The 27,844-nt window shown below is 41.3% G+C and overlaps 1 protein-coding gene across 2 annotated transcripts in view; it reads left to right on the top strand.

Annotated features, from left to right (window-relative positions):
• The first annotated feature begins 225 nt into the window (after window positions 1-225).
• The window catches only part of LOC306835912 (C-terminal-binding protein 2-like), a 66,414-nt gene continuing 38,795 nt past the window's right edge, over window positions 226-27,844 (top strand). The window contains exons 1-3 of one of the 2 annotated variants that reach the window (XM_079362702.1): window positions 226-582; window positions 5,170-5,303; window positions 19,850-19,991. In XM_079362702.1, coding sequence (XP_079218828.1) covers window positions 19,934-19,991 — 58 coding nt within the window. In that variant the 5' untranslated portion in view covers window positions 226-582; window positions 5,170-5,303; window positions 19,850-19,933. The remainder of the gene's footprint in view (window positions 583-5,169; window positions 5,304-19,849; window positions 19,992-27,844) is intronic. The other variant, XM_079362701.1, reaches the window with a different exon arrangement.

The raw sequence follows: 27,844 nt of genomic DNA, 5'->3' as shown, positions 1-27,844 counted from the left end.
AGAGTGTTGTATGAATAAAAATGTTCTGATTAAAGTAACCACCAACAAAAAGTGTGCTTACAACCTATCCTCATATAGGCATAGCCTATAAGCTCAAAATTCCCACTGACTGTCCCATCTTCATCTAAGTGTCTCTCATCCACGCAATGTGTGTGCGCGCGCGCGCGGACCCGCGTGCGTGTGTGTGTGTGTGTGTGTGTGTGTGTGAGAGGGAGAAGTGGGTTAAGGCTCCGCCTCGCTCAAAAAGCGAGAGAAAAAAAAAGGAAAGCAAACTGATACACACCTCTCAATTCTGGCAGGAGGAAAAGAATAGGAGTGTTTATGAAGCGTATAAGTAAACAGCAGGATAACACCGAGAGCTACGACTACTTCCCCCTTTTCAAAACCGACACCACGCACCTTTTCCCAGCACCGGAGATTGTCCCGTTGCGTTCAGGATTAAGTTTTTTTTTTTTGGTCATCCAAAGGTGGATCATTATCTAAATCCCGAGATAACAAGCGAATTTGAAATGCGTAGCCTGCGATGCTAATTCTGGAGCCCCTAAAGCCGACGTTTGAACTCTCAATAAACATCCAGTCGAGGTAGGATATGAGACTGTTGAAGGAGGTGGTGAAACGTGTTTCAGTGTGTGCTCCATCGGGGTGTAGTTTTGAAAGCTGTACTCGACTCGCTTGTCCATGTGTCCCTGCGCCATCAACAAGGAGGGACAAGGGAGGATGGGTGTAGACATCAGCCGATACTTCACTTCATATGAGTGACGTTAGATTATGTTTTTTTTTTAATGAAGTAATGATTAGGAGATAGTGGTGAACATATTAAAGATGTAGTTAAGATCAACAATAAGTAGCTTATTGTTCAGTACATATTATTGATACTCATTGAAATGAATGCATTGGAAATCATGAAGCCAAGTGGCATGCACTTGAGAGTTTGATCAAAAGTTTGGCACGTGTTTTTTTTTTTTTTTTTTTTTTTTACCAGCATGTGTGCAACCAAACACATCCAGTTTGAACTTCACTTGTCATCTGCAGCCTTCTAACGAATAAGTGTTTAATTAGTAATCTAATCAGGCCTCCTTATGAACACCTGCACATAATCCTTTTAATTCACAGATCTGACAGACAGAAGGGGCATTGCTTATCAAAAATGCAACTCTATCCCTGTCCTTCTTTTCTTCTTTTTTTTTTTTCCTCTGCATTTGGAGGAAAGCTTCAAGTGGAGGAGGAGGAGGAGGGCGGCTCCATTGTCTGGCCAGTGAAGGGGTGGAGATTGAGGCTGTATGCAGATGTGCTGCTGGCAACGGACATCTGCTCTCCCCCCCGTGGGCATTGTCACGACAGGCAGGGGAACTTAGAGTGGAGCTTGCCCGCAGAGAAAAGGCCTTTGTGAACGACATGGAGGCCCTGGCCCTCACCCCGAAACGCCATGTTTATTAGGATATCTGATCATCTCAAGAGGTTTGCTTTGAGACTGAGATTATGGAGCCCCCCCCCTCTCCTCCTCCCCATACACACACACACACACACACACACACACACATATAAAACAAAGTACCTGATCAAGCAACTGATGCGTTACTTATTAGCTCGTCATTTCTTCTTTTCTCATCTGCATCACCACCCTCCCTGTTTGCTCTTACTCTCTCATCTCGGGGGGGGGGGGGGGTTTGAACTTCTCCCCACGTCCTTTGTGGCCCGTGTGTGTTTAGATTTTAAAAGCCAGCCTCCAGAAGCGAATGCATCGCAGGAGGCTCCACAATGTACATGACAGCTCCTATCAGGCCTTTTGATGCATTGCTGAGGAGGAAAATGCAAAAAAACAAACAGACACTTAAATGTTTATGATAATGTGCATATGTTTGTGCTCGATGGTAGTTGTTATCAGTGTTGATGCATGTGTTTGTACTGGAAATCAGGGGTCTCATTTGCCTCAACAGATATTCCCTGGTGACTGGCGGAGTCCTTGTGCTGTGATTACGAACATGATTTGTTCTTGTAGGAAGCCCTGCTGTACATGGCTGATCTGCCGCGCAACATGCTTGTGTAGGGACTCATTTGTGTGTGTTTCTGCTGTATTATGACACGCTGGATAGTTGCGAGGAGCGGGCTGGGGAGCGAGTGCACTGATGCAGGAAGAGATGATTGGTTTTGAAAGCTCAGGTGCTGTCTCTCGCTTTCTTCAGCCAGAGGATGCTTGTTGTTCTTAGTCTGGGGGACTACTTTCTTCTATTTCTGCCGTGTATTCTTTTTTTTTTTTTTATTAACACGACTTAACAAGATGCACAACAACTAAAAAAGGGAAGAAAAAAAAAAACCCAACCCCTGAATTGAGCACTGCCAGCCTGTTTTGAAGTCGGAGAAGCAAAGTAATTACACTTGGTTAATCATATTCGCGGAGCTAATACTCCATTTAACACAGTCATTTGGATGCTGCTGAAATAGCTCTTATGAACTCTTCTGAGAATTCCCATAATGGCCGGGCTGCTAACGTCTCCTAAGAGTTCCCATAGGAGTAGGTTTGAGAGGAATTCGCTGTCATGTGATTGTGCTATGCATTGTGGGGAGGAGGTAATGGGTGTGAAATTACACTGTGCCATCTGCAAGAGGCTGAGACGCACACAGCCTGATGTCACTTAAACATACTGCTTTGTGAAATGACACGGGGAGGAGGATCACACTGGCTGCAAATCATATTCTGTTGTGTAACCCTTAGTTATTTACTTCTCTTCACTTTGAGAGTTTGGTTCAGATATTACAAAACAGTTCAGCTCCAGTTTAGCATTTTTTCCAGAATATTTTTCTTCTTCTTTGAGATGTGTTCGAGTGGACCCTTTTTGTTTTGCTGGTAATAGTTTTGTCTCAATATAACAGACATTTTAAACTCTCCTGAGTGTTTAGTGTAATCGGAGCACTTCACAAGCTCCCTGCACCTGTTCCTCGCTCGCTCAGACTTGCATTGTTGTGTCTCGGTTGCGTCGCAGTCTGTCGTTTTTGTCTGCGGCTGTGAAGGATAGTTTTGGGAGAGTGGCTGTGTGCAGCAGCAAGTGTCTGATTGTCTTCACTGATAAGGCCTGTGTGCACTGAAAGACACAGGACGCAGTAAAGCTTCTTGTTTCTTCCCACTCCTCTGTCTGCCTTGATGTAATATACAGGGAAACAGTTTGGGGATATATACGTAGACACTGCCTTAGTTATTTCATAAAAGCAGTCAAAGTCATGTAGCCTGCCACTTTGGCAAGCTTATTTGTGAGCTTTGCCAATCCTGAATTATGTATTTAAGAGCGTGTGTTGGCATGCTGACCAGAAAACAAGCAAATTATAGTCCAAGGGTTTTAATTGAGTCAGTCAAAAAAAACACAAAATCTTTATCAGCGAAAATGAGATTATCATTACAGCTGCTGCATCCTGTCCCTGCTTACAGTCTCTCTGAGTATACACGTGTTAAATGGCACGCACTCTGCTAGATGTTATTGCAGCTCGGTGGAGATAGATTAAGATCAGGCTTTGATATCAATTCTTCAAGGTCTGAGTTTAATCTGAGAGATATCCAATGACGAGTCCAGATAAATCCCGAACAGGGGGCGACTGTGACCTGGCTGTTAGTGCACGGGCCCCATGTGTGGAGGCTGTGGTCCTCCAAGTGGGGGGGCCCGGGTTTTACTCCGACGATGTGGCTCCATTCCCGCCTGTCATCACCCACTCTCTCTCTCTCTCTCTCTCTCTCCTACGGGACTGACTGACCCTATCCACTGTCCTATCTCTAATATGGGTAAAAAAATAAAGATGGTACTTTAATATTGATTGAAAAAAAAAAATCCAGTATTTTATGGCTTATTCAATTGTTTTCTGGGCTGAAAGTAGTTGAACATGCCCATCAAGAGAAGGCATGGTGAGTGGCATGAGCGACATTACATTTCAAAGCTGATCGCTACATAAGAGCAGCTCGACGTCTTAAAGACACAGTACACCATAGAAACACATGTTTGCGGCTTGGCGTCTTGTGCCACTGGTTTTCTAATCATTTGAAACGCGAGTGGGTCAGGGTCTTACTGGGGTACTTGAGTTAGGTCCATTGTTGATGTAATTAGAACACCTTTGCAAACAGGTCTGCTGTAAACAAGGCCAATGATTTCAATGACTATAGCCTTCATATGGTAAGTGTGTGTGCAGTATGTTGTGGATACTATAATGAGGATCTCTCTAAATTATTAACTCAAATGATTGTGGGAGCAGCAGTGGGGGACAAGGGGGGGATGTTTACTGTTCATAGCATTTATGACGAGTGGAGTTGGTTGTCTAATAGCCTCCCACCTGGTGTAAAGCATCACACTCGGGGTCCCCTGCTACTCCTTAATGACCGACCATTTTCATCCAAAGAAGTCCTAATTGCTCTCAACTGCATGCATGGCCCTGATGCCAGAGATGGGTATGTGTGAGTGAGGAGGGGGCAGGATGAGCGCCGAAGAAGGTGCTCGGTTTAGAGATTCCAAAAAGGATGTTAAACAGCATGAAAAAAATTTGTGTGTGCGCGCGTGTGTTTGCCAGCATGACAGAAAGCGCTGATGTTCCTCCCTCTTACCTCGCCGTTTTTTTTTTTTTTTTGCGCTTGGCATAGCCAGAGCTGCCATTAACTTTCATGCAAACCACAGAGGATTAAGGGATGAATAGTGGCTCCGTCTTCCAACTTTGTGTGCACGTACATCGTGTGTCCTGGCGCTTGTTGTCTGCGTGTCACTTTTTGCAGGAACTAGCAGAGACAAAGCACCATCTGCACGCAGCAGGCTGTCCTGACTGCCTGCTCCTCGCGCTGGGCCAGAGAAGAGCCTTTCTGTGAGCATTGTTATGAAACACACACTGCTGCTGCTGTTGCTACTACGCTGGTTGTTAATGCTGACAGCTAATAATGTCCCACTGGATGACTGTGCTTTGCTGTAGTCAGAAAGAGACAGACAAATGAAGAGAGGAAGAACATGAAGCAGAAAGAGAGAGAGAGAGAGGTAACAGTGAGGCATGAAATGTTCACTCATGCAGCTGGTGAAGTTTCCAGAAAAGAAACGACACACAATTTAAAAATACAGGCATATGTATTGTGTTTAATTTCCTCTTCTTCTTTTTTTTTTTTTTCTTTTTTTGTGTTCCTTCCTTCCTGCTCACTCTCTCCTGTCTCAGCGTCTCAGGAGGGAGGTGGCAAAAGGAGGAGGAGGAGGAGGAGGAAAGGCTTCCATTGTGTGTCGGCAGAGCCCCTTTTTTCCAGTCCAGCTGACATAGACTTGTGTCAGGAGGATCCATCCTGCTGATGTTAGGCAAGCTATAAAGTGAAAGAGATGTCTAAAATGCTGAAGTGTGCCCTGGCCAGTGGAGAGATGGCTCTGTTTGTTTGCCATTCTGCTGAGCACCACTTTACAGAGAAAACTTTTCTTTCCAAATGTGCTGACGAAGCGAAAGAGGGTGAAAAAAAAAAAAAAAATTGGAGTTGGGGTTTTTGGAGTCACTTGTGGGCACACAGAGCTTTGCCTATTGTTAGTCTGTGACATTGACATTTGGAAATAGTGAGGAGGGGGAGAATAGAGTTTTGAGTGTACCTTTTTTTTCCTTTTTTTAAGGCGTCTCTTACAGCACACTCTGTTTTTGCTTTGCTTTCAGAAGAAAAATCTGTTTTGACAAAATAATCCACGTTTCATGACGGCCCCATAAAACACTGTTTTATCTCTGTCAATAAAAGATTAGGAAATTATTATGTTCTGTACTTCACAATCCTCTGAGATAGCAGTGATTGAACCTTCCAACGACATGAATATGCAACATCAGTCTGTTCTTCTTGTCTTCCCTCTGAGCTGCTTTTTCCCCAACACTCAGAGACCTGGCATGTTTGTGTTTGATTGCCCCTGACATTTGAAAAGGTCCTTGAATAAAAAAAAAAGTTGTTTATGAAAACTGAAGACTGAGATTTTTACTCTCCTTGCAGCAGAGTAAAAATGGCATTTTAAAAGGCGCACAGCTCCTACATATTTAAATGCTAATGGTCTTGTGAATGAGCAGGCTAATAGGATGTTTCTGTCTGGGGTATTGCAGTATGTACACTTTTAGGATGCAGGCGCGCTGTCTGAGTGCTACTTCTAATAGCTCGAGAAGGTGCATCAGCTCAATTTATGAGCTGATTATGTGAAGTCTGAAGTTTCTTTCTCGATAAATGATCACTTTCTTTATGTGGCAGCTCTGAGATTGTCTCGACACATATGCAGAAGAACAGGTTTTTAATTCTGAAAAACAATCCTCCTGAAAAATCCGCTTTTTGAAAACTCTGACATCTGTGGTGTTATATCACAAGGGTTATGATGCAGATAAAGTTTAACAGCTTGTTTTACGAGCTTTCTGAGGCCGTTGGAAAAGTAGGGCTCTCATGCGCAGACCCTGGCCCCTGGGGTTCTGGGTGGGCAGCCCTGTAGTGAAGCGTGCATGTTTTCAGCAGCCGTCCACAAGTGCTCTGGATCTCCTGGGACTTTGACCTGCTTGTTCAGAATTTGGTCTCAGTCCTGCTCGCTCCCTTGGTGTCTGTCTGAATGATGTTTTAGCTTTGAACATTTGACTGAGGTCAGAGAAGTTGTAAGTTCTTGAAAAAAACTGTTTACATGCTATTCGAGAAACTGGAACTCTAACTGGATAATGTAATATTAAGGCCAAATAGTAATCAGCATACTTTGCAACCTCACAGCTAGATCCTACGTACTGTTCCTTTAATGCCTGAACAGAGTTGACCTGTTAGGCATGTAGCATTTCTTTGATCAAAGTACAACATTGTATACTACATTGTTTTGAGATCATCACAGTATGTGCTACTAGCATAACTAAATCAGCACATTAACAAAGGAGTTCTAATTATCAAACAAAGCATTGTCTCTATGCATGACTTTTTATAATGTCAGCCTTAAACATCTCCTTTGTCATTGTGTTCCTAGAATTTCAATTGCCATTAAATGAAGAGTTATGTGTTGTGTAGAGGATCAGAAGCTCTCTGAGCTCTGTGACATTTCATGTAAATTACGATGAGTTCCTATTCCAAATTATAAGAACATTTTTTCTAACACAATGCAATACCATAATATACTATGCCATAATATACCATACCATAATATACCATACCTTACTATACCATAATATACCATACTTTACTATACCATAATATACCATACCTTACTATACCATAATATACCATACCTTACTATACCATAATATAACATACCATAATATACCATACCTTACTATACCATAATATACCATACTTTACTATACCATAATATACCATACCTTACTATACCATAATATAACATACCATAATATACCATACCTTACTATACCATAATATACCATACTTTACTATACCATAATATACCATACCTTACTATACCATAATATACCACACCATAATATACCATACATTACTATACCATAATATACCATACCATGATATACCACACCATAATATACCATACCTTCAAAGTCAAAAATCAGCACTGACAGTATGGCTTGCTGTTGTTAATTTGTATGCGTACCAGTAAGGAAACCCATCCATTGTATTGTTTCTGTCTTTGGTTTATTCTTGCAGTCGAGGTTTAAACTGCCTACATACAGCGCTTTCATGCAGCTAACAGCCTCTTTGCTTGCATAAATACTGGCAGGAGTCCAAACAGGGAAACCTGGCAGATGTCCATGAAACCATTTGACTCTTAAACCACACTGTTAAGTGAGAGACTGCACTTCACATTGATTTCAATGAACAGTGGACATCGACATGCTTACTCGCTTGCACAAATGTCACACAAATGCAGTTCTGCACTTGTTGCTGGAGAGAGAGTTCATGGAGAAGAGCTGTCATCTTGCCTCTCATCCCTCACGTGTGGTTGAAGGTGGCGTAATATTTACTCGCTGCTAGCAGTTATGGAACGTGTTGACAAAAGGGAGAGATTGAGCTGAGCGATCGAGTCTTTATCACCTCAGCTATCTCTATTATGAATATGGATAGAAGCGATGTTTTCTGTGAGCCCGAGGCGAGTTCTTTGATTCTCGGCTGCTGGGGAGCTCAGTGGGATGGTTGGCTTTTTTACCTTGTCATGTTGTTCACACAAAGACGTGTTTGATTTTGAGCCGTGCAAAGATGTTGGATTCCTGATCCTGAACAAAAAGGATTTACTGTGGGTTAATGTTTCACTGAGCCAGAGAGAAGCCACAGACTCTCAGTCCCTCCCACTCAGTCCTCTGTGAATACTCCCCTCGGGACTCTGTGTGAGGTTAGAATTCAGTGTCTCTGGGGTTTTCAGACAGCTTTGGCAAATGAAATATGTGGAAATGATTATACATGCTGCAATAATTCAACATCGTTTTATTCTTTACACCACATACACTGAACGCAAAGACATCACTCTAGAATAAATGCGTACAATTTACTTAACAGGATTTTTTTCTTGCAGACTAAAAGTGCATGCTGCTTTTTATTTATAGCTTCCAACGTCTTTTGACCTACGGTGTTCTTTTGGTGTGTAATGAAGTTTTTGTGCCATCAGGAGTCAGCGCTACAGTTCATTGGTATTGCCTTGTCAGGGATTTTGCTGATGCCTGAGCTTCTTGTGTTTTACCTACAGCCATACTGAACTCATTTTATGAGAGGGGGGGGGGGGGGGGGAGTGGCACTGCCAACTTTGAAAATGAAGAAAGTGAGACGTCCCAGTCAGAAAAATGATGCACCAAGGGAAGTGTATGAATCCCATGCACCAGTCACTTATCCCCCTTTTTTTTTTTTGCCCCTCTTCTCATGTGTTTTTCTCTTTGTTTTAATCAAGTCGAATACGCCATGAGAAAAGTGCTTTCATTTCAGCGTACACACAAAGCTGAAATGATGGTGATAAGCCTGAGCAGAGGTTATATACTCTCCTGTGTTTGAGCCTCAGGGAAAAGTTTGAACTACTGAATATTTTCACTAACTCAAAGAACATCTTTTGTTCTACGTTACACCTACTTGTCCAAGTCTTTCCAACCATGCTTAAAGCTCATCCCTGACCTTGCTTTTCACTCCATATTTTTCTGCGGCTAAGCACTTCTTCTCTTATTTTCTTCTGAATATCAGTAGTGCCTTCTAATCTGTGTGTGCCCTGATCTTGCCTCTCTCTCTCCTTACTGCTTCATCTCTGTGTTCTCGCTCACAGGTGGCTGACGGATGTGCTCGCTTTCTTTTTTTTCCCTTCTTCTTCTTCTTCTTTTTTCCTTTGCTGGCTGCCTGTGTTTCTATGTGTTTGGTTTCTTTTGAATACTTGCCGTCGTCCTTTGTCATGCCAGTCGAGTAAAACCAGGCACAAAAAAATATGCACACAGTTGTAAATGTGTCTTCATATCCAGTGATTCATTCATTAAAGCGGGTGAAAAGGAACTACGGTGCTCATCAATAGAGGTCTTGTAAGTTGAATTTTTACACAATCTTCTGCGTGGTTCGTTGTCGTCGCTCGTTTTCAAAGCCTGCTAAATGAATACTGCTTTGTGTAAGGGTTTGCTTTGCAGCATCGTGGCCACAGTCACTACCGCCTGCCTCGCTCCCCATCTTTGAGGCTCTCCTGTTGGGCAGACTCTTTCAGACCCCCCCCCCCTCTCCCTGGAGGCTGGATGCAGCCAGACACCCACCTTGGCCCCAGTTCTCAGCCGTCATGTCTGTGTGTTTTTTTTTTTTTTTTTTGTGGTGTCTGTTGGCATATATATGTGCGTGTGAGTGTTTTGTGCGTGTGTGGGCCGCAGTGTTCAGTGGTGTTCTCACAGTCCAGCTGAGACTGACAGATGGAATCATTTCACACACAGACAGAAAGGCAGGATACAGAAAACCAGGGTGTGTTTAATAGTCCTGGCGCTGCTGCGGTTGGTATTAATCTAGGTCAGTGGCGTTTAGCTCCAGAGGAGCTGGGCCTCTGGGGCAGGCTTGGCCTTTTCTTAACCTCGTTTACTCTACTAACTTCACTCTCCTCACCTTTTGTTAGGGAGCCTGACAGGTGTATGAAGCACATACCACACTTCAACATGTTTACTCAAAGCTCGCTGAGCTAAAAGCTTTTATTTTGTTCACTATTTAGCAGGCGAAGATGATCTGGATCATTGAATTCCAGCATTGTATTTTTTTTCCCTTCATCCCAGTGTATTGTACATTTCCAAAGGACGATATGCACACTCTAAGCTAAGTCGGCTGTAGCATTTCCAAAATGTATGATGTGCAGCCCAGAGGACAGCTGATCAGGTCGTAGCTCTGACTGAAAAGACGCTTCCACTGATGAGTAATTGACCCATGAAGGCTTGATCTGTGCGTCTGTGTTTCCCCTCACACTATATGTCTGTCACTCTGTCTGTATTTAGGCACTGATTTACCTTCTGTATATTCAAGGCTTACTTCAGTTGATATTAATGGACGTTTGTTCACTGTGCTGAACTAAAGTATAAAGTCACTTAAAATAGAGCTTTAGTGGGATCCAGTGAAAGTATTTTTTCAAGAATGTGATCAAAAAAAATTTCCATCCGCGAACCTTAAGGGACTCTGCATTAATTTAAAGCATAATATTGTCCGGGGGGGGGGGGGGGGTCTTAACTTGTTAGACTCCAAACGACAATAAAAAAATAAATTCCATCTTTTGTTTTAATAATAATTCTCTTTTTGAGTGAGCTCCATAAAGGGCGTTTGAACTCAACACTTGAATAAGTATTGAACTTAAAATAATCGAGGAACACTCATTCTTTATGGAATAGGGAAAGACTTGGACTTGAAAAATCTATTTAGCTGTAAAAGTCCAAAAACAAACGAGCTGATTCAATGTTTTGAGGTGACAAAGACCAGACGTGGTGCTACATTATCTTAAAGAGAGATTAGTAAGAGGCACTTGATATGAAACAAGGGTTCAGGAAACGTAGTGTGAGGATCATCTCGACGTGTAAAACAGTGAACCAAAGCTCATTCAGAATCAGCAGAGCACGCTTTGCACTCACATCTTGAACTCGTCTCCACTGTTAATTTGCAGCGTTTAATTGCTCTAAAAGTTGTTGCATATGCATCAGGTGCTCAGGAGTTAATTGGGAGTAAAAGGCAGATCATCAAGTTCAACAATTAACAGCGACACCCGCTAACCTCAACACACAACAATGTGTATCTAATTAGAGCAACACTACTCTGAGGGGATGGAAAATGATTCCAAATGAAAAGCGTTACCAGGGACTGCACTTTGTTATTTAAACAGATATTTCAGTTAACAGTTGACGGGGATCACAATGACATGAAAAGAAACGTATTCTTTATGTTTGCCTTTCTCTATCCTCGTTTTCCTCTTTAGATCCAAAAGCAGTCTTTTTATTCTCTCCCTCTCCTTATTTGTCATGCTCTCAGTTTCTCTATAAATCCTGAATTGACTCTGAAAATGGTACTATAGCTTCGTCATTCCTCCATCAGACATTGGTTGAGGGACTGTTTTAAGAGATTGGCTCTGTTCCAACACATTAATTTCATTTCTTTTTAAGGTCCATCTCCCTGATGCATAATTATTCCATCGCCCTAAAATATAATTGCATTTTTGTCGCTCATCTTTGCTCTCTCCCCGGGGTTTCCATCACGTTACAGTTAAATGATTTTCAGTGTTTCTCTCCGGAGAGGTGTAAGAAATCATCGAGCATAGGGTTAGATATTTTGAGTAAATGAAACTAAAGTGTTTAGACATGCTAAAATGACGTGGTGACAGTTTTTTTTTCTTCTCCTGGCATGATGTTAATAAACGGTTAGCTGCAGGAATGGAAAGGTGCCAAAGAGCTGAGAAAGACGAGGTGAGACGGAGAAGACATCGGATGATTACAGAGTCAAACAGGCTGTACACTAGAAGACTGATAGGACTTCATGAATAAATGGTGTTGCCAATTAATACAGATTCAAGTAAGTCACTTGCAAACCCTTTAAGGATTTACAGAATTATGGCTTCCACATTCGCTTTCACCAACAAACCGAGGCTTTAGGGCGTAACGATACATCATCATACAAAACGTTCTATCATCAATACAAAAAAAAAATATCTATCTGTTGTCATCTTTAACCAATTAGTATCTAATGTATCCTTCCTCAAACACCTGAAAGATTTCCATCAAATGTGCTGCTGGATTTCTTTTAGTAGTGTTTAATAAGTTTATAGAAATATAAGTGGTTAGTCAAATGGGCCCAGATTTTGTGTGTTATTAATCACAGGCCACTTAAATAAACAATTGAATTATTAATTTCATTATATTTATTTATTGATAGTTATTTGTGCCTTTAGCTTAAAATTGGCCATCCAACGTTTTGTTGTGCTTGGGATGATTTCTTGAATTTCTAATTATGCCTACAAGCTCACAAAAAAAACTCTGAAGCCTGAAACTATTTTTGCCTTAAAGGTAGATTAGAAAAGCTTTTAACTATGAGGATTGTTTACTTGACTGGCTGATTTGTCAACTAATGTTTTCAGATCTTGGTAATTCTTTAGCATTTGCAATTCATGAAAACATAAAAACACAGCTCTACTGTGTTCATATGAATTTAAATAAGCAAACCGAACAAGGTCAATTGAAATCGAATTAGATGAATCTGTTCATCCTGTCTTCATATTCAGATTCAGGTTTATTGCCAACATGCACACGTCCAAGGATTTATTTATTTATTTTTTTGTATGGAATAAGAAAATAAAAAGATCGTAAACAACAGTACTCTTACCTTAATTCTGCATAATAGCATGAAAATAGGCCTTGCATTGCGTTGACCCAATTTGATTTTGTGTAAAACTGAGTTTCTATAACACATTACATTTAAGTTAATGTCTATATATACATATGTTTTTATTTTAAAGAAGAACAAATAGATGTTACATTTAGGGTAAGACCACGGGGTTCAGTTAGTGTTTACTCCTCTCTTTTAATGTCAACTTTTAAACCTCATTTAAACTGTTCATCCTAATGGAGGTTCTAATCAGGGACTTCCTTTTATTTTGCTTAAAATTGTGTCCAGTTTTTATTACCCAGGAATTTAGCCTGATTCCACATTTTCAGAGTGCCCTGAGGAGAAGCTGGTCCCGCTGTCATTGGCGTGAGGACCAGGTCTGAGGTCAGTTCTGACATGTTGGATGTCATCAGGAAAGTGACAGAATTATTACCGCATAAAAGCATCGAGGACACAGCCTTTTACCTGTCAGCTGAAGTATCACAGGTTTTGGTCTGATTGCTTTTGTGTGTGTGTGTGTGTGTGTGTGTGTGTGTGTGTGTGTGTGTGTGTGTGTGTGTGTGTGTGTGTGTGTGTGTGTGTGTGTGTGTGTGTGTGTGTGTGTGTGTGTGTGTGTGTGTGTGTGTGTGTGTGTGTGTGTGTGTGTGTGTGTGTGTGTGTGCGTCTGTGTGTGTGTGTGCTCTGATAGATGAGATGAGTCAGTTCTGTTTCTAGTCAGTTAAATAACATTACCATCTTAATAATACAGTGGCAGTTACAAAGGTTTTTATCTCGTCAAATGTGGACTGGTTAGTTATTTGTGGTGTTGTGAACTTAATTGCAAATTATTTAGTGTAGAATGGATGCCAGACTTTGTTTCAGTTCATGTGGGAAGCAGCTGAGAAGAGGAATGCAGGCCATGCCAACAGCCTCAGTGGGTAAGGCTAAGAGGCTGCCATGCACAATAATGTCACCATGATGTGTTTCCTGGGTGACTTAAATGAATAGGCATTATTACAAAAATTGTGTATTAGCCCAAGTCAGCAGTTAGAACTGCTGCAGTCTCATTTTATTTAGAGTTTAGAGAAAGATGGTGAGAATGCAGGAGGAGGAGGAGGAGGGGGGAGGAAGAGTAGGGGAGGATTGTTTAGAGAAAAGGCAACATAGAGGAGAGATAAAAGGATGCTGTTTGCCAGAGGCTAACAGGACATGCTGAAGAAAGGATACACAATGAGGGGCAGATGGACTGGGTTGGGGGATTGCGATGATGATGGAAAGCTAAAAAGAGCAGAGCTGTAATTGTCAGTAACTGGTGTATTTAGACAGGGAGGGTTGGAGAAAGAAAGAGGCTGGCAGGGAGGAGGAAGGTGTAAATCATCGGTCTGAGCGACAGCTTTACGTGGCCCTCAGAGCCCCAACTATCCGATTAATGAGAGAAGGGAAACCTTAACCACCTCTCCCTCGCTGCTTTTGCTGTTTCTGCTATCTTGCACTTTCACGGACATAAATCATAGACTCTTAAGCAGCCACTTTAGGTAGCAGCTACACAATTCTTTCTCAAAATGTTGACTGGGAGGTTTCCCTGTTATATGACATGCTGCTGTAACAAGATTTCCCCAAGTGTCCATTGGACTACATTAATTACATCCACAACCAGCAGCTGCTTAGCTTAGCTTAGCATAAGAAACTGGAGGGGAGGTAGGGAAAGACGTCTGCCTGTCAGCAACTTTAAATTTGCCAATGAACATGTCATATGCTTTTTATTTTAAAAAGTAATTAAAGAAGTATTAAAAAATTAAATTGTATTTTAACAGGAAGTACCGTAGTGTGCCAGACCATTTCTTGGCTAGGCACGTTGAAGTTTCTGTGGAAGTGCAAAAAGCTGCAGTTTCTGGAATGTCCACTTGGGGCTGACTGCAAAAGCAAAAGAAACTCCATTAGAGCCAATGTTAAAATGACCATTTTTACAACACAGATAAACACATGTACAAAATAAATCAAAATTTGTTTTGGCCTTCACGGTTGATTTTTTTTTTTTTAGTAAGAACTATACAGGGCTAGGTTTTTTATTTTTGAATTTCTTCAGGTTATGCTTGCATTTCAATAATTCCGGGCGTTATTGAGTTGATCAATTAATAGAAATTTGTTATATGACAAAGTCTGAAATTTATCCTGCATCACTGTGTGTATATATATATATATATATATATATATATGAATTTGACTGAAGGATGGGTGTGTTTTAGCAGTTTGCCAGGAGGTTTAAGATTGCCTCAGAGTTCACCTCTTTCACTGTTAATGATTAAAAGTTGTCTGGAGATTGCAACTTATGTGGTAAGTGCCATTGTTTTTGCTTCAAAACGCCGTCTCCAGAAACCAACAGCTGACGTCAATGAGCCCACGTCCATGGTGAATGCACTCATGGTTGTACTGCAGTTTGTCCAGCAAAATGTGTTCTAGTACTATTTGTGATACTCTCTGCAGCAGATTTAGTTGACCCTCATAGATGTGTAAACTTCACTCTGCTAACATACCTGTTGCGATATCAGTTGATCCGTTTCTAAATCAATCTGGAAAAAGATGCCATTATCAGCCAGCCAGCCTTTTAGACACAGCCAGGCAACATTAACTGGTTGTATCATATACCGACTGTAAAGACGTGAGAGTCGTTTCACCCTTCTTATCTAACTCCCACAAAGATATTAAATAAGTTTATTTCCCAAAATCTCAAAACTATTTCCTCAAAAGGATGATGTGTGAAGTGCAGGGCTGTCACATGTGGAGAAAAGACTGCACTTAAAAAGGAGATATTTCAAAGCAAAAGATGGAATAGAAACTGAGAGATTTTTAGATTAGTGCCAGAGGGGAGAAATTGGAATTTTTCACATGCACTTCTCAACTAATAAAAAGTTATTTCCAGTTTATCTAAAGGGCACTGGGTTTCCCTTTTTGCAAGAGTCTTGGACTACAAACTCACACTTGCATATTCAGTCTCTTAGCTTGTGTGTGTGTGTGTGTGTGTGTGTGTGTGTGTGTGTGTGTGTGTGTGTGTGTGTGTGTGTGTGTGTGTGTGTGTGTGTGTGGTCACAGAGTTCACATAGTTAAAGTAGTTCACTGAGGTCAAGAGCTGGAAGCTCAGTTGTTAATCTAAAACGAGAAAGATTCAGACGTGACATTTTTTTAAAGATAAAACCTCCCCCTTTGTAGTAAACGCCTCCACAGATATTTCAGTGAAACACGTGTTATGACAAAGTCAAAGCAGGCTTTACTTCATTCTGTGTTTTTTTTTTTTTTTCTTTCACCCTCAAACCCACAGGTTTCTTAATCTGGTACGATGGCTCCTCTGAGAGATGGCCTCAGTCAGAAAAAGACCTCTCTCTCTCTCTCTTTCTCTCTTGGTTTCACTTTCTCTCCCTTCCCTCTGAGTCCTCTGTGCTATTACCAACCTAAACAAGATCTCCTGGGGTGCCTGCCTCGATATGCACTTCATCTGAAAAAGGAACACAAAGGATAGAGATGTAGAAAAAGATGAAAGAAAAGAAAGGTTTCTGACTCTCTCAGCGTGTGCGTTTCTTTTCTTTTCTTTTCTTTCTTTTTTTTTTTTTTTTGCTGCAGAAGGTGTCAGATGGAGAAGCACTCAAATAATTCATAACCTCTCATGAGTGATGCAACAGCTGAAGCAATGCAATGTAAAGCCTGGAAATTCTTATCTGGATGAAATGTAACTTCTGTTTTTGTGCATCTATACAGTAGAGAAGCACTGGCTGCACATCTACCCGAAATTCACAGGCCTTATAAAGCCTGAACTTTGAACACTTTGAATTTTTCCCATTTTGTGAAATTAAGAAAAATTTAGTGGGTCCACCCTCTTAGTGCTAGTTAGGTTTTCTGTGAGATGAACAGGCGTTGAAGCTTTACGTTGCTGCCTCGTACTTTTGCAGCGCCAGAATGCAACTGTGTGAAAACTGTGAATTTGTAACAACTTTTAACAGCCTTCATTACTCAGAAGTCTTGCAACAAGACATGAATATCTGTCACACTCCTTGACTTGATTGATTTTTTTTAATGGTTGATAAAACGTGGCGGTGGTGGTGGGGAAAATGTTTTTATTCAGTTTGAATCATCGCTGGCAGGTGGAGTGTTCTCACTGAGTGCTTTGCTTTAGCGAGTTTGCCACTTTTTGCATGCCATGAAAATTCCTGATTCATAATTTATGACAGGAGCGATTGGCTTGGCAAAGACAAAATCTGCCTTGAGCGTTCAGTAAGGATGACATAGTCCAATATTGCAATAACGTTATGTCTTGCAGTAAATAAGTTGAAGTGTGTATAAGTCAGCTCAGGGAAAAACAGTTTTTACAAGATTACATTGGTCAACACGTGACTTAGTTTCATCCGTAGTCTTGTGTCCAATCAGAAAAGCCCTGGAGTTGTGTGTTCCTGTCCTTTACATGTGTGTCACTTTCCATCCATATCCTCCAGCACTGAGGATGTATTTTCTCTCAAGTTGTTTAGTTAGATAACAGCACTTAAGTCAAGTAACAATCCAGCAGTGACGGCGCTGAGAGTGCCAGGAGAACTGCTCCTCCTCTCCACAGCTCCTTTGGCTGAGAGCTCTTCTCTAAGTTATTGACTTTTTAACCTGACTGGTGAAGTAGTGTTTTTTTTGTTTTGTTTTTTTTTACTGGAAAAGGAGTGGAGCTTATGTGTCAAATCTCTGGAATTTAACTGTTTGCAACATTTTTATTTAAATGTGTCAAATATATTATCTTATGTGAAATTGATGGGCGCTCGAATGAAATATCTTTACATTTTAACTTTTTAAAATGAATATATATATAAAAAACAATTTGGATCAGAGGCCTGAAAGTCTCAGAAACAGGCTTTGAACATCAAGAATAGAAATAATAATAAAAAGGATTTCAAAAAACATTTCATAAGCTGTTAAATGAGCACATTTTCTTCATTAAATATTGAATTTTCTGCAATATTTTTTTTATAAATGCAAAGTGCATGTGTTATGTAAATATGCTTGTAAGCTTGTTTGTGTTTGAGTGACTTTTTTGTGGTTTTACCTCCAATTTTTAAGACGATTTCTTCACATCAAAGTTCATCTGCAATAATAATCATACTTGCAAAACATGTGAATGCATTTAAAATGTTAGAAAAATAGTCAGAGAACTGATCTCAGATGCAAAAACTACAACAATCATTGACTGTAGGAAGCGGGTTCACTGCGTTGTGTTGTGAAGATTTTGGATCACCACCTCGTGTTCTTTCACTTCTTGACTTTGAGAAACGTTTTTGCGGACACCTGTTCTCTCAGCAGTCTGCCTTACAGTTGTCCCGTTGATGCAGCTGTCAGTGAAGTGAAGTCTACATCAGCAGAGTTTATTATGACTAAATGACCACATCCACTCCTGACCTCACGGAGCGCAGAGCAGAAGATGCCCGTGCTCGTCTTCCTCTCCTCCGGTCTATTCATAGCCGAGGTGATGTGACTCGCCTGCCTCTGACTGGCTGTTTCCTGCTTTCCCTCATGCTCAATTACTTCTCCTCCGACTCCCACATGTGGGTCTCGAGCTCTTTGGCAGGAAAGCTTACCTTGTGGAGGAGGAGAGCTGGTGAGGCGAAGCCCAAGGTGTGTTTGGTTTAAGAAAGGCCTGCAGTAGAGGCAAGAGATCACAGTGCCCTGAATTCAGGAGAGATTTAGCATCCACAAAGGTATTTCTTCCTATTTCACCATTAGCTGCATCCTCCCTCTTATCCCCCGAGCTGGTGAAATATTAAACAACCTAAAATCAATTCATCATTACTCTATATTTTTGTTTAGCGTGCCCCTTCGTTGACAAAAAAAAACCATGGTTATAATAATACTGTCTTGTGTCACTTGTGCCTTTGTAGTTATATTTTATTCGTTCTCTGTCACCTGCCGAGGGACAACAGATGGAGACTAGCACTCCAGCTATAATCTGGCATCTTTTACAGCTGTGATTGTTGCAGCTGTTCATTAATATGCACTAACAAATAAATGAATAAAATAAAATATAAATAATCACAGCTGTCCGTAAAGCATTGACTAAAGAGTCGAGTGGGAGACATTCTCAAAATGCAGCTCTCAAGGATCGGGCCCAGAGGCAAATATAGAAAGGAACAGAAGCAGAGTTATAAACACCAAAGTGCTGAAAGAGATACAGTAAAAATGTTGGGGGAGGATGGTGTCACACTGTACTCATCCTGTCAGACAATGTTTTTCTAGTACTTTCCTCTCTCACCCTCCCACCACCCCCCTTTTTATGTCTTTTTTTTTTCTTCTTTTTTTTGCTGATACAACCTCCTCCCGTCTGCTGACTAACTGACCCAAATTCCTCGCTGTGACTTGCTGCCCTTAGAGCCAGCATGTTTGTGTCTGTGTGCATTCAAGCCTACACTTCTGCTTGTCATCAGTGTGCGTCCCTCCGGCTCCGGCAGGAACCAATTAGAAGACTGCTCTTTAGAGGAGCATCAGTCACTGAACGTAAAATGGTCGGGGGGGGGGTTTGTGTTTGTCTGCTTCTGCTGGGTTACACTCACTTTGAGGGGCTCGAGTCACAGAAGCCATGTCTCTTCATTACATTAAATAAATGGGGCTGAGTGAGGATAAGCGCCCTCTAGTGGAGAGTTAAGTATCTGTGGTTGAATAACTATCTTTAAACTTCTGCTGCAAAAATGACTGTGTGAGATTGGGTGAAATTCCTTCTCAGTTTTTTAAAACGCAACGTTAAAGCTGGAAACTAGTAACAGCTCTATTCAAATTCAAGATTTAGTTAAACATGAAACCCATGCAACCTATTCCCTTGGGTTGTTGTTTTTTTTTAAAGTGAACGCCTTCTCTCTCCTTTCCAAATTGTTTTCCGTTTGTGTTTTGCGCGTACAGACTTATTTGAATTGTGACCTACCAAAGGAACTGTATCAACTTCAAGATAAGCCTATCAAATTCTGTTTTAAATCTAAAAATACACGATCCCAAAAGTGTCAAAAGACAAATCCAAGAAATGAAAATATGTATATTTAAGTATATATATAAGTCACTGTCAGTCTCACCTTTAGGAACGGTCCTTTTCTCTGCTTTCTTGTATTTCAGGTATAACACGCCGGCGAGCTAACCTCTGGAGGACTTCAGCCCTTAAGACGTTTAGGAGGAGAGGGCATTTCAAGCTGTGAGGGGATGGCTCTAGTTGACAAACATAAAGTGAAACGTCAGCGGCTGGACAGGATCTGTGAAGGTGAGATACGCTCCTCTTCTCCTCGCTTCTCTTTTCGGGCTAAACGTGTGCAGACGACTGGAGGCTGTGATGTTGGTTGTGAAATGCTTCAGCTTTGTGTGTGCGTTATTTGAAATGACTTTATGCTGTAGCTGAAGAGAAAGATTCCCTTCACTGTTTTATGGAAATGAAGTTTCCACCAGTACTTAAGCCTTTCAGCCTGCTGCTACAAATTCATTGGAAAGCCAACAGGATGGTTTGCATAAGTGTGTTTGTGAGTGTCAAAAAGGAGCCTTGGGACCAGCAGAGGCTCCAAACTCCGGCTTTGAAGGCTGTCGGGAAGGGACGTGTGTGTGTGTGTGTGTGTGTGTGTGTGTGTGTGTGTGTGTGTGTGTGTGTGTGTGTGTGTGTGTGTGTGTGTGTGTGTGTGTGTGTGTGTGTGTGTGTGTGTGTGTGTGTGTGTGTGTGTGTGTGTGTGTGTGTGTGTGTGTGTGTGTGTGTGTGTGTGTGTGTGTGTGTGTGTGTGTGTGTGTGTGTGTGTGTGTTGTAGAGAAGTTTTAGTTGTCGTGGCTGAATTTGACTTGAGTTGGATATTTCCATATTGCTGGAGAGATAAAATAAGGAGTTTGTATAAAAGTCAATCACTCCTCAGAGCCCTGAGATTGATGATGGGGTTAATTTGTGTGTGTGTGTGTGTGTGTGTGTGTGTGTGTGTGTGTGTGTGTGTGTGTTTAAGGGAAGGACAAAGCAAGATATTTTCCATCCTTTTTTTTCCTTCAATTTTTCAACATAAGCGCTGACAGGAGCTACTAAAAGTGAAAACATATTTAATAAAAGTGAAATGTGTCCAGAGGTTTACTGCCTGTTTTCGAAAACAGGCCAGGACATTAACATTTCAACTTTGAACCCAAACAGACAAAACAACTTAGTTAGTATTTAAGATATGCCAGCTCCAGTTCAGTTTGATCAGTTGTATGTAATGAGAGTTAGTCAGGATGCTCCACTCGTGTTGAGTGCTAAAACAGGGGTCTGAAAAAAAGCAGAATTCCACATTTTCTTTTCACTCTCCTAAACACTGCACTTTGACAGATGTGTGCGATGAGACAACAGCAAGCATGCGGCACACCGTGGGTTAAGAACAGAACAGTTTACGGAGCAGCGTTCAGAGGGAAGAAACAGAAAAAAACCGTTAACTTAATCAGAGCAAGACCCAGCTATCGCCTGAGATTGTGATGGTGGACATTTGGACGTTAGAGTCACAAATCTAAGAGAGAAAAAAAAAACCTCAGGAAAATTGTGTTCTTCAAAGAACATCACTGATTTTCTTGGATATTAAAATAATCTTTAATGGAAACTCTTTCTTTAAAACAAAAGGACACTCTGCACCAACTGTGAAGCAGACAGGCACAGTACATCACCAACTACACGCTTTTTTTCCCCCCCCAACATTTTTCTTTTTAACTCAAAAACTACTGGATTGATATTTGTCTGTTTTCTAAAAATAAGTTAACACCATTCACCCGTCTCTTTCTGCTCTCAAGGACTTTCTCACCCTGTCAAACTAAACACGTGTCACATTTCGACTGCTCATGGCAAATGCTGTAATTAATAATATATACATCCCAAAATATTTCACATCCAAAAATGGATGGAATTGGGCAGAGAAGTTCATATTGCAGGGTTTTATTTGTAGTACTTTGTATTAGTTTCAATGTCAGTTGGGTTTTAAAAAAGAAGTATAAACGTTAGCAGAGGACTGTCTAAGCAATGTTTAGATATATCACATTCAAACTGTACAAAAAGTAAAAGATCCACTATCCAAATTCCTCTTCGTTCAAGTCTAAGGAAAATCCCATTGAGATTTAGAAAGACAATCTAACAGCTTTCTAAATGAAGTCATGATGCTGTGTGTTTCCACACTCCCAATGAGAGCCACATGTGGAATCTCAAACTCCTCCAAAACCACCAGTCCTGCTCTCTTGGAAACACTTTTCCTTTCCCTTTTTATTTAACAATAATATTAAAAAAAGAAAAAGAAAAAAAGACTGCGCACTCTCTGAGCGTTCAACATCAAGTCACTGTAGTTTCTGGGCCAGCCCCATTAGTCCCACTGACTTAAACAGCGTCCCGGTCTCCTCTGCTTATCAACAATGAAGTCATTCTGAAAAAAAAAAAAAAAAAAAAAAGACGAAAGGGGATTTTTTTCTTTTTTTCTTGATGCATTTAGTCATCGCAGCTGCTCTTAAAAATGTGTATAAGAGGATGATTCACATCGAGGAAGTTAAAAGATCAAAGGGTGCTGGATCATGTTGTTTTCACGGTAGCGTTAAATCTGCTCAACCGTATAAAAATGGTATTTCAAAACCAGAGGCATGCCGTGTTCTGCACCATAATGTCAGAGCCACCCACTATTATCTATAAACAGTGTTTGGACCGAGGCGTGAAATAGAAATCAAAGTTTGCATCATGAGTATCGACTAAAGCAAGGAGGTTATGGAGTGGCTGTGATTGCGTTGCCGTCGTGGGTTACACTTTGGCGAGACTGCGAGAGGAGCTTCCCTAATCTCCATTTATCTTCTGGGGATAAGTGTGTCAATCCAATACTTGTTTCACAGCGGCGTGCATTGATTGCATCTTTGCTCATTGTGATGAGTGGCTAACTGAGCCGTGCCCGCGGCCCAAATTGAATTGGAAATGGCTGATCCAGTGTTGCAGTTTACTCCCATTCAAAGTAGTCAGGGCGCCGGAATGTAGATCACACTTTGAACGCTGCGTGTTTCACCATTCAGGATTTCTGATCCGAGTCACGGTCTCTGCTTTTATCTTTTTTTTGTTGTGGTTTTCATATTAGGCACGCAGGTTAAAACTCTAGCCGTAACGAATTTCAATCACTTTGTTTGTTTTTTTTTCTATCTTCCAGTAAAAAAATGTTGACACTCCCTTATCACATTTTCCTGGAGTCTGCAGTGACATCCTGACAAGTTCCTGTCAAAAACACACAAAGAATACTGAATAGCAATGATGAGAAATCGAGAACAGCAGTGAATCCTCGGCTTAAGGAGGCTTAAAACAATATTTTCCTTTTTTCGCCTGGAGTAAGGGTTTTTTTTCCCCCCTCAGGTCTTCCTTTTAGCCGACCTTGTACACCTCTCTGATCTGGACTCATCATGTCTTGTTATCATTTCAGGTCTTGAAGGACTGCTTCTACTATTAACTGCTGTTTTCCTTTAAAAGGTAATATCTTAAACTGCCGGGCTGGTAGATGGCTGTCTACCACTGAGTCTGGTTCTGCTCAAAGTGTCGGCCTGTTAAAAGCTCCTTTTTTTTTTTTCCTTTCCACTGTTGCCAAGTGCTCTCTCATTGGTGGATTAATGTCTGGTCTCTTTATTCGATCATAAAGAGTCGGAATTAGACCTGTTCTATGTGTTAAGCATTTCAAGGTAACTACTGTTGCTAAACATATATATATATATAATGACTGAGTGATCGACTAATGGATGGACTGTAAAGAAGAAGTGACACATAGAAAGAATTCATGAATCAACACCGAATGAATTAGCTGGTATGTAGCTTGAAAGCTGTGAGGATTGTATTCTTTCCTACGTTATATAAAAAGGTTCTTATTTGGGTTTTAGGACTTTTATCTCTGCGCAATGAAATTGTACGATGTTTGACTCCATTTGAAATATTTACATATTATGAGTAAAGAAATCAATGTAAGGCAGCCCTATGAAGGGGTTAACACTATTAACCTATATAAAACATGTTTTAATTAAGAATCTTTTATTTTAACGACTGACTGATATCGTGTTTGAGATCCTACTGTATGTCAGAAAACAGACTCATTGATTGTATTGTAGCTTATTTATGCAGTATGATAAATCAACTGCTAGATTTCAAGACTCTGAAAGATTCTGTTTTAATTGATTCAAACTGCTACACTTATTTCCCCACGGACTCTAACCGCATTGTTTAGTATAGATATCAGCTTTCAGGACGTACATGCTACAACTGCTCCTTCTGTTGTGGGCTTGATAAAGTGCCAAGAAGAGTGTTACTGCAATAAGGGAACTGTGGCAAACATCTGTTGTGAGCATCAGTTCCCATACTCCATCCTACTCTCCCCCATTTCTCTCTCTCTCTCTCTCTCTCTCTTTCTTTCCTCCCTCTCTCGCTCTCCCTCTCTTTCTCTCCTTCTGTCCGCTCCATCTGTGTACCCAGCATGCATTGGCTTGGGCGGCAGCGTCAGTCGCTGCCATTGCCGTTTAGCCAGAGCTAACTGACCGATCTGGGCAGAGAAGGGATGCGAGCGGCACTGCGACTTGAACTAGGTCGCAGCGACAGCATGTTCCTGAATGTTGATTTACAAGTTGTAAATCTGTGCTTGGATGCAAACACCACAAGGTGGGGTAGTGTAATTTGTCATGGCCATTCCAAGTGTTGTGGTTGGCAGTTCCCTAAATATGTTAATGCTCGATAATGCATCTTGTTTTGTCATGTGTGAAACATAAGGAAATGTTTCAACACTGAGCAGTCAATAATGTGGTCAGTCAAGCTAAAATAGCACAAAACTTACCCTGTGAATTATCCCTATTCTCACATTTAATGGATCTTGGAACTTCTTTTTTTTTTACAGAAAAATCTGTCATTTTAAACAGAGAGAGAAGAATGACATGGGAATGGAGGTGGAGGTGGTGGTGTGGGGGAGTCCTGATGTCATCCTCCACTGCAGGGTGGGGAAGTGGGGGCTTTGTGTCCTGAGCTTTTTTTTTTTTTATTTAATTTTTTTTTTGCACAGACTCTGCTGCTTCCACCTCTTTGCTTTCATCCCTCCCTCTCCTCTCCTCTCCTCACGCTCTGGCATCCAGCTCCAGTATGAAGTCATCGTGTGGTCTCTGGGTCTGACCCCCCCCCCCCATCCCCCACCCACCCACCCTCAGGCTTGTTCCAGGCTCCTTACCAAAACCCACGACCCCTTTATAGGCTTTGTGGGGAGGCAGGGAGGGGCAGGGAGAACTTGAAGGGGCAGGAGGGCGGTGCAGAGCAGATAGAAAGAAAAAAAAAATGGTACAAAGTGTTGTTTTTGGAACGACATTCTTTTGGTCATCTGTAGCTATTATGTGTTATTATTATCATTATAGTGGGGCTGTTTTTTTTGTGCACTCTGGTTTGCTTTCACTGTTAAGTGTCTTTGTGTGTGCTGGCATGAAGCTTAGCGACTGTTGAAGGCTGAGTAGGAGTTCTGGAAAATTCTCATTTAGAAATAAACTCCTGAGCCGTGGCAGAAAATATCGTAATGACGTTGATATGGTAGACGGGTCAGAGAGGCGGGGTGATGGGATGCACCCAAAAGAGATGGATCATCACGGGTAGAGGGATGTCTCTGTAACATAGATAATCAGGAATGGGGGGGGGGGGGGGCTGTGCTTTTTTTCTTCTTTTGTGTATTCTTAGGAAATTGGGAAAAAATTGGTGTGTCAATTCAGAACGTCAAGTATGATGTTATTAAGATAAGTGCCAGCTTTATTGCCATCGACCTCCATTTTACAGTCCATTTAGTCCCTATGGAGCTGCTTTCAGAAACAAATAATCCCACTGGAATCCCATTCAAGGCAGCCATGTACATAATGTCTGTTAAGTGTGCATTACAATTCATCTGACAGCATTGTTCTCCTCAGCATTGTAATCCCATATCCAGTTAGTGTCTCCTGCCCCTCGCTCATGCATAAGTCAATGTGTGTTTAACATTCAACTCGTGCCTCAAGTACGTGACGTGTCACACTGCAGGAGACCGTTGTTTTTATTCCTTATGCAGTGCAGCGTTCTCTTTGAGTTAGCGTGTGATTTTTTTTTTTTTTTTTTAACATTCATGTATGCACGTCAGAGCGAGGCCAAGGCTTTCGCAGCGGTTTGCATGCGTGAATGAAAAAGGGACATTAACGAAGCTCCATGGCCGCTGCTGTCTCTGTTGCATGTAAGGCGATGGGCAGAGCAGGGTCAGAAGGCTTGGTGGGGATGTAGGAACATGCGAGGAAAGTAAGTGAGCGCGTGTGTATGTGTGAGTGACTGAGTGGGCGGGTGGATGGAGAAGTGAGTGTGAGTGACAGATACTTTTCCTAATGGGCTTGTTGCATGTGGACTCGTCTGATTCTGACATTTAGTTAAGCCTGCAAGCATTTAGTTTAAAGCATGCACACACTTAAAAATGAAGTTACACACATCTGGTTCTCTTGCTGGATTAATATATGAAAGGGACAGTTTGTATGAGGTACTTATCAGTACAGCTTCACCTCCTCTTGTTGTACAAAGGTGAAACCAAAACAAGCTCCTGTGACAAGCTGCTTCGGCAGATGCTTTTAAAAAGGAGCTGAAGACACATCTTTTTAGATTTACTTGTGTGCTTTCAAATCATTGATTTGATTGCAATTTCAATCTGTCATATTTCAATGCCTTGTTGTTGTTGTTGTTGATTTGTTATTGTTTTCTACTGATAAATACTTGTAAAAGCACTTTGTGACCGTGTGCTGTGAAAGGTGCTATATAAATAAGCTTTACTTACTTACTTACTTACAAGCTCTGACATACTGTGTTGATGAAATAGTTTGGAGTCAGAGTCTACCGGAGATTGGCTGGTGGAGCTGCGGTATTTAAGTCCCTTCCCTGCCGCTAACCAAAACACACACTTAACGATGTGATGATCCTGCAAAGATCACTCAAGTGGGAACAGTCCACAGCAGAACAGCTTATTGTGTTGGTTGGAAGCAGAAGTTTGTGGTCATGGAAAGTTCAACGACCCTTGTGTTAGTTTTCGTTCGGGTTTCTCTCGCTGTTCCGCCTTTGCGCTGCTTGCCCGGCGAACACAGCATCCCGGGAGCTGCATTTGTCAACAGAGCTGAGCAGAGGTAAGAATGACTTTGCTCTGCTTGAACACCAGGCACCATCTGTCTACGGTCTGCAGCTCTGCTTGTCCACTGTTCTTTATCGGGGATGTTTGTGTCTGTCGCTGCTTGTCATGGCATTGTTGTCGTAAAAAATACATAAATTAAAACCATCATCAAAACAATCTTGTGGGCCAGATATTATTGCTGGCGAGCCAGTTACTGACCCCTGCCTCACAAATAATTTGCTAAATAAATGAAAACCTCTGACTTCATACAAATGGTATGAAAACCATTCCATATACAAAGGCCATCACTAATTTGCACAAACACAGAAAATGCATGCTGATTATGCATGGAACTCCTTATATACTGCGCTAAATTCTGACTGTTGCAACATGTTTATTGACAAATATTGGGATTATGATGATTTGCAATTAATTGCACAACTCTGATTTTTTTTTTGTTTGTTTTTACTTTACATGAGTAAAACACCTAGCCTCTGTGTTTGTTTCCCAGACAGGTTCAACACATGAGCTCATGTTGACTGACACAACTATCCCATCAACGTGGAGGCAAAGAGCTCTGAGAGAAAAGTCAATGTAGAATGTATAACAGCCCGGATCGTCTTGTGTCAGTGATTACACAAACCACACAATCACATCCTAAATCAGGGTTCCTATACTTTCCCCATTTTGAAATTTCCACCAGTCAAGACTTATTCAATGTAAGGTCTTTATAAGCCTCTGCTGGGGTGGTATTATATTTGTTCCAAAATCCCCAGCTTAATTCCATAAACCCCTCTGTTACAGTGAAACTGGAGTTGTGTGCACAGTCTGGCTAGTATGGCAAATGGAGGAACATTAGAATTTGAAAGTCAAACACTGTTTAGTTGGAGACAAACAGAACCCTGCGATTTACTTTCCTGTCAGGATTAGAGCGGCAAACTCTGAGTACACACCTCTGCCCCCGACACTGTGTTTGAAGTTGACTTTA

The sequence above is a fragment of the Symphodus melops genome, assembly GCF_947650265.1.
Source record: "Symphodus melops genome assembly, chromosome: 15".
NCBI lineage: Eukaryota > Metazoa > Chordata > Actinopteri > Labriformes > Labridae > Symphodus > Symphodus melops.
This window is presented reverse-complemented; position numbering and strand designations above follow the sequence as displayed.